The sequence below is a fragment of the Dendrobates tinctorius genome, unplaced genomic scaffold, assembly GCF_039654945.1.
Source record: "Dendrobates tinctorius isolate UK_male_01 unplaced genomic scaffold, ASM3965494v1 ptg000172l, whole genome shotgun sequence".
NCBI lineage: Eukaryota > Metazoa > Chordata > Amphibia > Anura > Dendrobatidae > Dendrobates > Dendrobates tinctorius.
The window spans coordinates 2775955-2789407 of NW_027361839.1; the positions used below are offsets into that span (position 1 = coordinate 2775955).

Below are 13453 nucleotides of genomic sequence, written 5' to 3' on the forward strand. Positions count from 1 at the left end.
TCCAACCTCTGGCTAGAGAGGGCTCCTCCGTGGGTAGTCTCCTGCAAGGGTTGGCTTTGGCCTTTCTTCCAGGAATGGGAGACAGGAGGGCGGGTGAAGGACCTACGCACACCTCATGGGCATCTCCCGGCTTATGCTACCCCGGTTCTGAAGGTGATCCGCCGGTGGGGTCTGGGAATGTGGGAAATCAGGACCATGTCGAGGCAATGCCTTGACAGGAGGGTCCTGTTGACCCATTTCCAGAAGCCCCTGGCCCTTAAGGATTGCCCAGGCCGGGATCTGGAGGTCGGGCTGGGGCTTTTAAATTCTAAGCGGATCCCCATGAAGTTTTGGGACTTGACCTGGCGTTGCTTCCACGGGAGGCTGTATGTAAGGGACAACTTGAAGTGCAGGAACTCCGATGACCGGGGTTGCCCTCGTGAGGAGTGTGGCGACGTGCTGGAAAGCATGGAGCACTTCCTGCTTCATTGTCCCTTTAATGCAGAGGTTTACAACAGGGTGGGTGCCTCCATACGTTGGCCGCGGCTGGCGTCCCTCTCCTACGCTGAATGGGCCTATGGAGCGTTCAGATCCCTGGGTGGCCGGGACCCGTGCACTTTATTCCTAGTCAGTGCAGTGGTTAGGTTCCACACTTGGAATGCACGGTGCCTAGTTACGACGCGGAAAAAAACCCTCCCAAGGGATGAGGTGGTAGGAAACATCTTGGGTGACCTGGTGAAGGTCCGTTCTTTGGAGTTCGAAAGGTTGGGTGTGAGGAAGGCCTCTTGGCTTTGGAGAGGCCTCTCCTTTTAAAAACACACTCAAGGGAGAGCTAGCTCCGTGTGAATGAGGGTAGGGATAGCATAAGTTTCACTGGGTGTGTTAGGGACAGAAGTAGGGGCAGATAGGGACAGGGAGGGACAGGCACTGAGGGACAGATAGAGAGTTAGTTATGATAAGTTAGGTAGAGTAGGGGCAGGAAGGGACAGATAGGGACAGGTTTCTTTAGGGACAGAAGTAGGGACAGTCTTAGTTCTTGAGGGATAGGATGAATGTGTTAGTGAGGGATGGAGCCTCTAGGACCCCGTTTTCCTGGTGGTGGGCTGGTGCATGCCACCTTAGCTTTTTGTTTTAAAAACAGGACATATAATGGATATTGGGCTTACAGGTGCCAAACTTGGGCCTTGGGTATGTAAATGCTGTGTTTAGTTTGTATATTAATGCGTAAGTAGATGGGATGGTATTGAGAGTTTTGGAAAATGTCTTTTGGTTGTGCTTTGGTAAAAGGAAAAACATAACAAACGGTTTTTTTTTGTTTTTTTTAGTTAGAATGTGTGGATGGGGTGTAGTCAGGTTGGGAGGGGGGTGCATGGGGGGTGGTGGATGGATGACCGGATGCCAAGAGCAACATGAAGGAGCAGAGGAGCAGGGCAGGAGAAGTAGACTCTGCGGACCCTGGAAAGAGTTTTCGTGTGGAATCAAAAGGCCATAAACTTTCGTGGACCAGATTTTGCAGTGACAAGGCTACAAACTTGTAGGACCTGCGGTGCAAGGTGGTGGGAAAAAAGGCTGCGAACTTGTTGCCATGTGTGGGAGAGGGAAAAAAAAAAAAAAAAAAAAAAAAAAAAAATCTTTGCTGTGTAATAGGAGGTAAGGTTTGTCGGCCAAAGTGGCAGAGTTCTTGTTTTTTTCAAGGCGGAGGGCCAGGAAAGGGTTATTTTCGTTTGGTTTTTGTAAATAGTAAAATTGTAAATAGTAAACTAGTAAAATCGGTGAGGTGTGAATGGGGGTGAATGGGGGTGAATGGAGTGAGAGTGGGGAGTGGGGTTTATGTTTCTTTGTATTCTCTTTTAAGTGGATTCCTGCTGGGGGACCCTAAGCTGCCGAGCTCAGTGGAGGACAAGGAAAGGATTTGGACTTTCAGTTGTTTGCGCATGTTTTGCACATTTTATGTCTGTCTATGTTGGTTTTCTTTAGTTTATGTATTGTGGTTTGTTTCTGAGTGTAATTTTGATAATTTTGTAAAATAAAAGAGTTGGAGGATAAGACATGATGTAACAGCAGAATAGTGACTGCAGCTCTGGAGGTGAGTAGTGAGTGGAGGGTTTGTTGCTGTGTCAATCATTACCTGTGCAGTGGATGGTCACGGTGTCCTCACTGTCGCAGGCGCGGTTACTGATGACGCACCGTACGGGGTCTTTCAGCTCCTTGATGTTTCTTGCTATAGACTTTTCTCCTGTGGTTTGTGATATTTTGCCCCAGGAAAGGGTTAGATTCGTTGTGTTCCTCGCGGTTGTGGCACAGTAGACGCTGACGCCTGCACTGGTGCAGTTATAGGTCAGGACCGGCGGCTTCAGCATCTCTACAAGAGAAGAGCGTGACGTCAATGCGCTGCGGGATTAGCCCTGCCTACAGCACCCCAGGATAACCCCACCCACAACACACCCACATGCTGTACTCCAGAACAACCACGCCCACAACACACCCACGCGCTGCACCCCAGGATAACCCCACCCACAACACACCCACACGCTGTACTCCAGAACAACCACGCCCACAACACACCCACGCGCTGCACCCCAGGATAACCCCGCCCTCACTATTCCCACCACACGCCATCCATTATATTGTCTCTCACCTTCCACAATTCTGGTCAAGCTCTCGTTGCACTTAAGGCGCCCCGCACTGTCATAGACTTTGACTGTGTAGATTTTGGCCGTGTCCTTTGGTTTCTGGAGGGTCAGGGTCCCGTTCGGGTGCATCGTGCACAGGGTTTCGTTGCAGTAGGGGCTGTACGATGGCGTTTTTTTCCATTTTCCCAGGCGGCGGACATCATCCTCCCATTCTATGGAGTCGCTCTCTGACATCTGTGGACACCTTGGGACATCGAGTCTCACTGGTTGACCAGAGACCGTATAGATCTCTGCCCCTTCCATCTCCAGAATCCCTGAGGGAAACATGGGTACCATGAGATGGGGCGCGATCACAATCAGGAGGCCACCCCAGGAAAACCCCCACTCACTAATCAGGAGGCCACCCCAGGACAACCGCCACTCACTAATCAGGAGGCCACCACAGGAAAACCCCCTACTCATTAATCAGGAGGCCACCCCAGGAAAACCCCCACTCACTAATCAGGAGGCCGCCCCAGATCAACCCCGACTCACTAATCAGGAGGCCGCCCCAGATCAACCCTGACTCACTAATCAGGAGGCCACCCCAGATCAACCCCGACTCACTAATCAGGAGGCCACCACAGGAAAACCCCCTACTCACTAATCAGGAGGCCACCCCAGGACAACCGCCACTCAATAATCAGAGGGCCACCCCAGGAAAACCCCATACTCATTAATCAGGAGGCCACCCCAGGAAAACCCCCACTCATTAATCAGGAGGCCGCCCCAGATCAACCCCGACTCACTAATCAGGAGGCCACCCCAGATCAACCCTGACTCACTAATTAGGAGGCCGCCCCAGATCAACCCCGACTCACTAATCAGGAGGCCGCCCCAGATCAAACCCGACTCACTAATTAGGAGGCTGCCCCAGGACAACCCCCACTCACTAATCAGGAGGCCTCCCCGGATCAATCCTGACTCACTAATCAGGAGGCCGCCCCAGATCAAACCCGACTCACTAATTAGGAGGCTGCCCCAGGACAACCCCCACTCACTAATCAGGAGGCCGCCCCAGATCAATCCTGACTCACTAATCAGGAGGCCGCCCCAGATCAACCCTGACTCACTAATCAGGAGGCCGCCCCAGGACAACCCCCACTCACTAATGAGGAGGCCGCCCCTCTCACTAATCAGGAGGCTGCCCCAGGACAACCCCCACTCACTAATCAGGAGGCCGCCCCAGATCAACCCCCACTCACTAATCAGGAGGCCACCCCAGGACAACCACCACTCACTAATCAGGAGGCCGCCCCAGGACAACCCCCACTCACTAATCAGGAGGCTGCCCCAGGTCAACCCTGACTCACTAATCATGAGGCCACCCCAGGACAACCACCACTCACTAATCGGGAGGCCGCCCCAGGACAACCCCCACTCACTAATCAGGAGGCTGCCCCAGGACAACCCCCACTCACTAATCAGGAGGCCGCCCCAGATCAACCCCCACTCACTAATCAGGAGGCCGCCCCAGGACAACCGCCACTCACTAATCAGGAGGCCGCCCCAGGACAACGCCCACTCAATAATCAGGAGGCCGCCCCAGGACAACCTCCACTCTCTAATCAGGAGGCCGCCCCAGGACAACCCCCACTCTCTAATCAGGAGGCTGCCCCAAGACAACCCCCAATCACTAATCAGGAGGCCACTCCAGATTAACCCCGACTCACTAATCAGGAGTATGCCCCAGATCAACCCCGACTCACTAATCAGGAGGCCTCCCCAGATCAAACCCTGACTCACTAATCAGGAGGCCGTCCCAGATCAACCCCCACTCACTAATCAGGAGGCTGCCCCAGGACAACCCCCACTCACTAATCAGGAGGCCGCCCCAGATCAACCCCGACTCACTAATCAGGAGGCCGCCCCAGATCAACCCCGACTCACTAATCAGGAGGCTGCCCCAGATCAATCCTGACTCACTAATCAGGAGGCTGCCCCAGATCAATCCTGACTCACTAATCAGGAGGCCGCCCCAGATCATCTCCGACTCACTAATCAGGAGGCCGCCCCAGATCAACCCAGACTCACTAATCAGGAGGCCGCCCCAGGACAACCCCCACTCACTAATCAGGAGGCCTCCCCGGATCAAACCCTGACCCACTAATCAGGAGGCCGCCCCAGGACAACCCAAACTCACTAATCAGGAAGCCACCCCAGGAAAACCCTACTCATTAATCAGGAGGCCACCCCAGATCAAACCCCGACTCACTAATCAGAAGGCCACCCCAGGACAACTCCCACTCACTAATCAGGAGGCCACCCCAGTAAAACCCCCACTCATTAATCAGGAGGCCACCCCAGGAAAACCCCCACTCATTAATCAGGGGGCCACCCCAGGAAAACCCCCACATTAATCAGGAGGCCACCCCAGGAAAACCCCCACTCACTAATCAGGAGGCCACCCCAGGAAACCCCCTACTCATTAGTCAGGAGGCCACCCCAGGAAAACCCACTACTCATTAATCAGGAGGCCGCCCCAGATCAAACCCCGACTCACTAATCAGGGGGCCACCTCAGGACAACTCCCACTCACTAATCAGGAGGCCACCCCAGGAAAACCCCCACTCATTAATCAGGAGGCCACCCCAGGAAAACCCCCACTCACTAATCAGGAGGCCACCCCAGGAAAACCCCCTTCTCATTAATCAGGAAGCAACCCCAGGAAAACCCCCACACACTAATCAGGAGGCCACCCCAGGAAAACCCCCACTCACTAATCAGGAGGCCACCCCAGGAAAACCCCCTTCTCATTAATCAGGAGGCCACCCCAGGAAAACCCCCCACACATTTATCAGGGGGCCACCAAAATAAATCCAAATCACTAATCTTGAGCCACCCCAGAACATAGAACAGCCCCCATTAACTAATCAGAGGGTCACACCAGAACAACCCTCCACTTATTAATCAGGGAACCATCACAGTAGAACCCCCCCACTCACTAATCAGGGGGCCACACCAGAATAACCTGCACTCACTAATCAATGGGCTACCCAAGGACAACCCCCCACTCACGAATCAGGAGGCCACCAAAACAAATGTCACTCACTAATTAGGTTATGACCCCACTCATTAATAAGGTGACCACCAAAATAAATCCCGCTCACTAATCAGGGGGCCACCCAAAGACAACCCTCCACTCATTAAATCAGGGAGCCACTTCAGAACAATCCCCCGCTCATTAATCAGGGGCCACCAATATGAATCCCACTCACTAATCAGGGGACCACCCCAGACAAGCCCCCACTCACTAATTAGGGGGTCACCACAAAATAACCCCAGTTTACAAATCAGAGAGATACCCCAAAACATCCCCACCATTCACTAATCAAGGGGGGTCACCCCTAAATAACATCTACCCCTACATGTGTAGCTGCTTACACAGTGTGCACCAGGCACCTTATCCGGTCAATATTCCATAATCGCAGGGGTGGTTTCATGGCTGTGTTAAAACTCACAAAAACTCAAAACAGAGGTTTGAGATTATGAGGATTATGAGGATTTTTACGATTTAACATAGCCATGAAGCATGTTATGGATTGCTGAGTGTGTACAAGATCAGAACCACCATCAGTACATGAGCGCAGCATAAGAATCACCATTAGGACATGAATGCAGTGCCAGAACCATTGCAGTACATGAATGCAGTGCCAGAATCATCATCAGTACATGAATGCAGCGCCAGAATCATCATCAGTACATGAATGCAGCGCCAGAACCATCATCAGTACATGAATGCAGCGCCAGAATCATCATCAGTACATGAATGCAGTGCCAGAACCATCATCAGGACATGAATGCAGCACCAGAACCATCATCAGGACATGAAAGCAGCGCCAGAACCATCATCAGTACATGAATGCAGTGCCAGAACCATCATCAGTACATGAATGCAGCACCAGAACCATCATCAGTACATGAATGCAGCGCCAGAACCATCATCAGTACAAGAATGCAGCGCCAGAACCATCATCAGTACATGAATGCAGCACCAGAACCACCATCAGGACATGAATGCAGCGCCAGAACCATCATCAGTACATGAATGCAGTGCCAGAACCATCATCAGTACATGAATGCAGCACCAGAACCATCATCAGTACATGAATGCAGCGCCAGAACCATGATCAGTACAAGAATGCAGCGCCAGAACCATCATCAGTACATGAATGCAGCGCCAGAACCATCATCAGGACATGAATGCAGCGCCAGAACCATCATCAGGACATGAATGCAGCGCCAGAACCACCATCAGGACATGAATGCAGCGCCAGAAACATCAGTACATGAATGCAGCGCCAGAACCACCATCAGGACATGAATGCAGCGCCAGAACCATCATCAGTACATGAATGCAGCGCCAGAACCAGCGCAGTACATGAATGCAGTGCCAGAACCATCATCAGGACATGAATGCAGTGCCAGAACCATCATCAGTACATGAATGCAGTGCCAGAACCATCATCAGGACATGAATGCAGTGCCAGAACCATCATCAGGACATGAATGCAGTGCCAGATCCATCATCAGGACATGAATGCAGCGCCAGAACCATCATCAGTACATGAATGCAGCGCCAGAACCACCATCAGGACATGAACGTAGCGCCAGAACCATCATCAGTACATGAATGCAGCGCCAGAACCAGCGCAGTACATGAATGCAGCGCCAGAACCATCATCAGGACATGAATGCAGTGCCAGAACCATCATCAGTACATGAATGCAGTGCCAGAACCAGCGCAGTACATGAATGCAGCGCCAGAACCATCATCAGGACATGAATGCAGTGCCAGAACCATCATCAGTACATGAATGCAGCGCCAGAACCAGCGCAGTACATGAATGCAGCACCAGAACCGTCAGCAGTACATGAATGCAGCACCAGAACCATCATCAGTACATGAATGCAGCGCCAGAACCACCATCAGTACATGAATGCAGCACCAGAACCATCATCAGTACATGAATGCAGCACCAGAACCACCTCAGGACATGAATGCAGTGCCAGAACCATCATCAATACATGAATGCAGCGCCAGAACCAGCGCAGTACATGAATGCAGCGCCAGAACCATCATCAGTACATGAATGCAGCTCCAGAACCATCATCAGTACAGGAATGCAGCACCAGAACCACCATCAGGACATGAATGCAGTGCCAGAACCATCGCAGTACATGAATGCAGTGCCAGAATCATCATCAGTACATGAATGCAGCGCCAGAACCATCATCAGTACATGAATGCAGCACCAGAATCACCATCAGGACATGAATGCAGTGCCAGAACCATCGCAGTACATGAATGCAGTGCCAGAATCATCATCAGTACATGAATGCAGCGCCAGAACCGTCAGCAGTACATGAATGCAGCGCCAGAACCATCATCAGTACATGAATGCAGCTCCAGAACCACCATCAGTACATGAATGCAGCACCAGAACCATCATCAGTACATGAATGCAGCACCAGAACCACCTCAGGACATGAATGCAGTGCCAGAACCATCGCAGTGCATGAATGCAGTGCCAGAATCATCATCAGTACATGCAGTGCCAGAACCATCATCAGTACATGAATGCAGCGCCAGAATCACCATCAGGACATGAATGCAGTGCCAGAACCATCGCAGTACATGAATGCAGTGCCAGAATCATCATCAGTACATGAATGCAGCGCCAGAACCGTCAGCAGTACATGAATGCAGCGCCAGAACCATCGCAGTACATGAATGCAGCGCCAGAACCATCATCAGTACATGAATGCAGCGCCAGAACCATCATCAGGACATGAATTCAGTGCCAGAACCATCGCAGTACATGAATGCAGTGCCAGAATCATCATCAGTACATGAATGCAGTGCCAGAACCATCATCAGTGCATGAATGCAGCGCCAGAACCATCGCAGTACATGAATGAAGTGCCAGAACCATCATCAGTACATGAATGCAGCGCCAGAACCATCATCAGTACATGAATGCAGCACCAGAACCACCATCAGAACATGAATTCAGTGCCAGAACCATCGCAGTACATGAATGCAGTGCCAGAACCATCATCAGTACATGAATGCAGCGCCAGATCCATCATCAGTACATGAATGCAGCGCCAGAACCACCATCAGGACATGAATTCAGTGCCAGAACCATCACAGTACATGAATGCAGTGCCAGAATCATCATCAGTACATGAATGCAATGCCAGAACAATCATCAGTGCATGAATGCAGCGCCAGAACCATCGCAGGATATGAATGCAGTGCCAGAACCATCATCAGTACCTGAATGCAGCACCAGAACCATCATCAGTACATGAATGCAGTGCCAGAACCATCATCAGTACATGAATGCAATGCCAGAACCACCATCAGGACATGTATGCAGCACCAGAACCATCGCAGTACATGAATGCAGCGCCAGAACCATCATCAGGACATGAATGCAGCGCCAGAACCATCATCAGGACATGAAAGCAGCGCCAGAACCACCATCAGGACATGATTGCAGTGCCAGAACCATCATCAGGACATGAATGCAGTGCCAGAACCATCATCAGGACATGAATGCAGTGCCAGAACCATCATCAGTACAAGAATGCAGCGCCAGAACCACCATCAGGACATGAATGCAGTGCCAGAACATCATCAGGACATGAATGCAGCGCCAGAACCACTATCAGGACATGAATGCAGTGCCAGAACCATTATCAGGACATGAATGCAGTGCCAGAACCATCATCAGGACATGAATGCAGCGCCAGAACCATCATCAGTACAAGAATGCAGCGCCAGAACCATCGCAGTACATGAATGCAGTGCCAGAACCACCATCGGGACATGAATGCAGTGCCAGAACCATCATCGGGACATGAATGCAGCGCCAGAACCATCATCAGTACATGAATGCAGTGCCAGAATCATCATCAGTACATGAATGCAGTGCCAGAATCATCATCAGTACATGAATGCAGCGCCAGAACCATCATCAGGGGAAGAGTCTTGAGGAGATCATTTGCATATTCCCAGTGCCTTCTGGGATAAGTGAAGAGTCTCCACGAGCTCAACGATCACTGGGTTTTGGCCGTTGCAGCTGAAAAGAGGAAATCGGAAAACCAGGGGAAGAGTCTTGAGGAGATCATTTGCATATTCCCAGTGCCTTCTGGGATAAGTGAAGAGTCTCTGCGAGCTCAACGATCACTGGGTTTTGGCCGTTGCAGCTGAAAAGAGGAAATCGGAAAACCAGGGGAAGAGTCTTGAGGAGATCATTTGCATATTCCCAGTGCCGTCTGCGATAAGTGAAGAGTCTCCGCGAGCTCAACGATTACTGGGTTTTGGCCGTTGCAGCTGAAAAGAGGAAATCGGAAAACCAGGGGAAGAGTCTTGAGGAGATCATTTGCATATTCCCAGTGCCTTCTGGGATAAGTGAAGAGTCTCCGCGAGCTCAACGATCACTGGGTTTTGGCCGTTGCAGCTGAAAAGAGGAAATCGGAAAACCAGGGGAAGAGTCTTGAGGAGATCATTTGCATATTCCCAGTGCCGTCTGCGATAAGTGAAGAGTCTCCGCGAGCTCAACGATCACTGGGTTTTGGCCGTTGCAGCTGAAAAGAGGAAATCGGAAAACCAGGGGAAGAGTCTTGAGGAGATCATTTGCATATTCCCAGTGCCTTCTGGGATAAGTGAAGAGTCTCCGCGAGCTCAACGATCACTGGGTTTTGGCCGTTGCAGCTGAAAAGAGGCAATCGGAAAACCAGGGAAGAGTCTTGAGGAGATCATTTGCATATTCCCAGTGCCTTCTGGGATAACTGAAGAGTCTCCACGAGCTCAACGATCACTGGGTTTTGGCCGTTGCAGCTGAAAAGAGGAAATCGGAAAACCAGGGGAAGAGTCTTGAGAAGATCATTTGCATATTCCCAGTGCCTTCTGGGATAAGTGAAGAGTCTCCACGAGCTCAACGATCACTGGGTTTTGGCCGTGGCCGAATTTTGGCTCATCTTTCATCGTTTTTAAGAAATCTCAAGATGGAAGAGGCCAGGAGCCATTTGGTGAGCTGCATTTCTTGCTACATGTTCACAGATTTACCAGTGGAAAAGCCAAACTTCACATGCCACAAATGCAAGCTTGTGTCCCTGTTGGAGGAAAAGTTGCAAAATCTTGAAGAGAGGTTAGCTACGTTGAAGATCATTAAGGAAGGTGAAGAGTTCTTGGACAGAGCAGAATTATCTCTTCATGTTACAGAAAGAGAAGAAATTCGAAGTGCACCTGAAGAAGCAGAGGAATGGAGACATGTGACCCAGAGAAGCAGGAGGATCAGGAGGCAGTCAGCACCCATACTGCTCAGGAACCAGTACCAGGCTCTCACGCAGGAAAACGATGAAGAAATACATCAGGATAAGACTTTGCCAACAAACAGCAACCTTGTACGCCTTCAGAGTCCTCCTGGATGGAGAAAGAAAAATGTTGTGAAGAAGAAACGGAGAGTGGTGGTCATGGGGGATTCCCTGCTGAGAGGAACAGAGGCCGCTATCTGCAGACCGGATATAACTTCAAGAGAAATGTGCTGTCTTCCAGGTGCAAAAATTAAAGATGTGTCTGACAGGATATCAGGACTCTTCAGACCTACAGACGACTACCCATTCCTGCTACTACATGTGGGGACAAATGACACCGCAAGAAACGACCTGGAAACCATCTGCAGAGACTTTGAAGACTTAGGCAAGAAAGTGAAAGAACTGGGAGCGCAGGTGGTCTTCTCTTCCATCCTCCCAGTGGATGGCCATGGAACAAGGAGGTGGAATAAGATTCTGCAGGTGAACAACTGGCTACGTCGATGGTGCCGTCAGCAACGATTTGGATTTCTGGATCACGGAGTGAACTACTTATACGATGGACTACTTGCTAGAGATGGGGTGCACCTTACGAAGACTGGAAAGCATGTATTTGGAAGTCGCCTTGCTACACTTGTAAGGAGAGCTTTAAACTAGAACAACATGGGAAGGGAAGCAAAAGACCAGAAAAAGTCATACACCTGACAAATGCTATTGAGAACTCTGCTATTAGAAGTGGAAAGGAAGAACAAAGACGAAAGAATCTAATTAATAAAAATATTGGAGAAAGAGAAACCAATCACAAACTAAAATGTTTCTATACTAATGCACAAAGCATGGGCAACAAACAAGGAGAATTGGAACTACTAACGCAGGAAAAGAAATATGATGTCATTGGAATCACTGAAACTTGGTGGGACAATACACATGATTGGAATACAAGGCTAGAAGGATACAACTTATTTGCAAGAAACAGACTTGATAAACGAGGAGGGGGTGTCGCATTGTATGTTAGAAACGCGTATATCTGCACAGAGATTGAAGCTTCAGAGACTGGGAGTTCTGTGGAAACTGTTTGGGTAAGAATACAAGGACAGAACAATGGAAAGGACACCATTGTAGGCATTTACTACAGGCCGCCTGTGCAAGCTGAAGATATGGATGAACTCTTTATGCATCAAATGGCCAAGTTCTCAAAAAAATATGACATAGTTGTCATGGGAGATTTCAACTATCCAGACATTTGTTGGGAATCTCTCTCAGGCAAAACTAACAGGTCAAGGAAATTCTTATCCTCTCTTGCTGACAACTTTATCTTCCAAAAGGTAAGGGAGAAAACAAGGGGAACTGCTATCTTGGATCTAATCCTTATAAACAGGGAGGAAATGGTTGAGGAGGTAAAAGTGGCTGGGACCCTAGGAGGTAGCGACCATGCTATTTTAGAATTTTGGATAACTAGAGGCGGAAGACCTGTGAAGACTCAGATGTCAAGGTTAGATTTCAGAAAGGCAGATTTTAAGGGATTCAGAAAGAGAATTGGAGGGATCCAATGGCTGGATATCCTTAAAGACAAAAATGTCCAGGAGGGATGGGAAATCTTGAAAAATGAAATTCTCAAAGCACAGTTGTTAACAATTCCGAAAAGAGGGAAGAATAGGAAGCATTTAAGGAAGCCAGGATGGATGAACACAGAACTTAAGCACATGCTAAAAAGGAAGAAAAAAATGTTTTTAAAATGGAAAGAGGGAGGCATATGTAAAGAAGAATATAATGCTGTCTGCAGAACCTGCAGGGCACAAATCAGATTATCTAAAGCTGAAAATGAATTGAGGCTTGCAAGAGATGTCAAAAGCAATAATAAAGGATTTTGGGGATATGTCAAAAGTAAAAGAAAAGTCAAAGATGCTATAGGATTTTTACAGGATGAAAATGATGAAATGGTAAGACAGGATGTTGAGAAGGCTGAACTTTTAAATTCCTATTTTGCATTTGTTTTCTCTCAGAAAGGAAATGTAACATCAACTGTTCTTCACTGTCCTATTAAGGGAATAGAAGAATCCAGGATATCTATAAACAGAAAGATAGTGAGGAAACACTTAGTTAACCTAAATGAATTCAAGTCTCCAGGTCCAGATGAATTACACCCCAGACTACTGAAGGAGATAGCAGAAGAAATTTTTGAACCCCTCTCCATAATCTTTGAAAATTCTTGGAGAACAGGAGAAGTGCCAGAAGACTGGAGAAGAGCAAATGTTGTTCCTATCTTCAAAAAGGGGAAGAAGGTGGACCCAGGCAACTATAGGCTGGTGAGTCTGACTTCTATACCAGGAAAGATCTTTGAACAAATTATTAAACAACATGTATGTCAATACCTGGATAAGAATGAAGTGATTAAACAGAGTCAGCATGGGTTTGTAACTAGTAAGTCATGTCAGACTAACTTAATTTCCTTCTATGACGGTATCACTGATTGAGTG

The 13453-nt window shown here is 49.1% G+C and overlaps 1 protein-coding gene across 3 annotated transcripts in view; it reads right to left on the reverse strand.

The window, feature by feature from the left end:
- CD2 (CD2 molecule) overlaps positions 1-13453 on the reverse strand; it is a 210209-nt gene that overhangs the window by 76253 nt on the left and 120503 nt on the right. For all 3 annotated transcript variants that reach the window (XM_073551044.1, XM_073551042.1, XM_073551043.1), the window contains exons 2-3: positions 2618-2926; positions 2108-2341 (exon numbers count right to left, since the gene is read on the reverse strand). In XM_073551044.1, coding sequence (XP_073407145.1) covers positions 2108-2341; positions 2618-2926 — 543 coding nt within the window. The remainder of the gene's footprint in view (positions 1-2107; positions 2342-2617; positions 2927-13453) is intronic.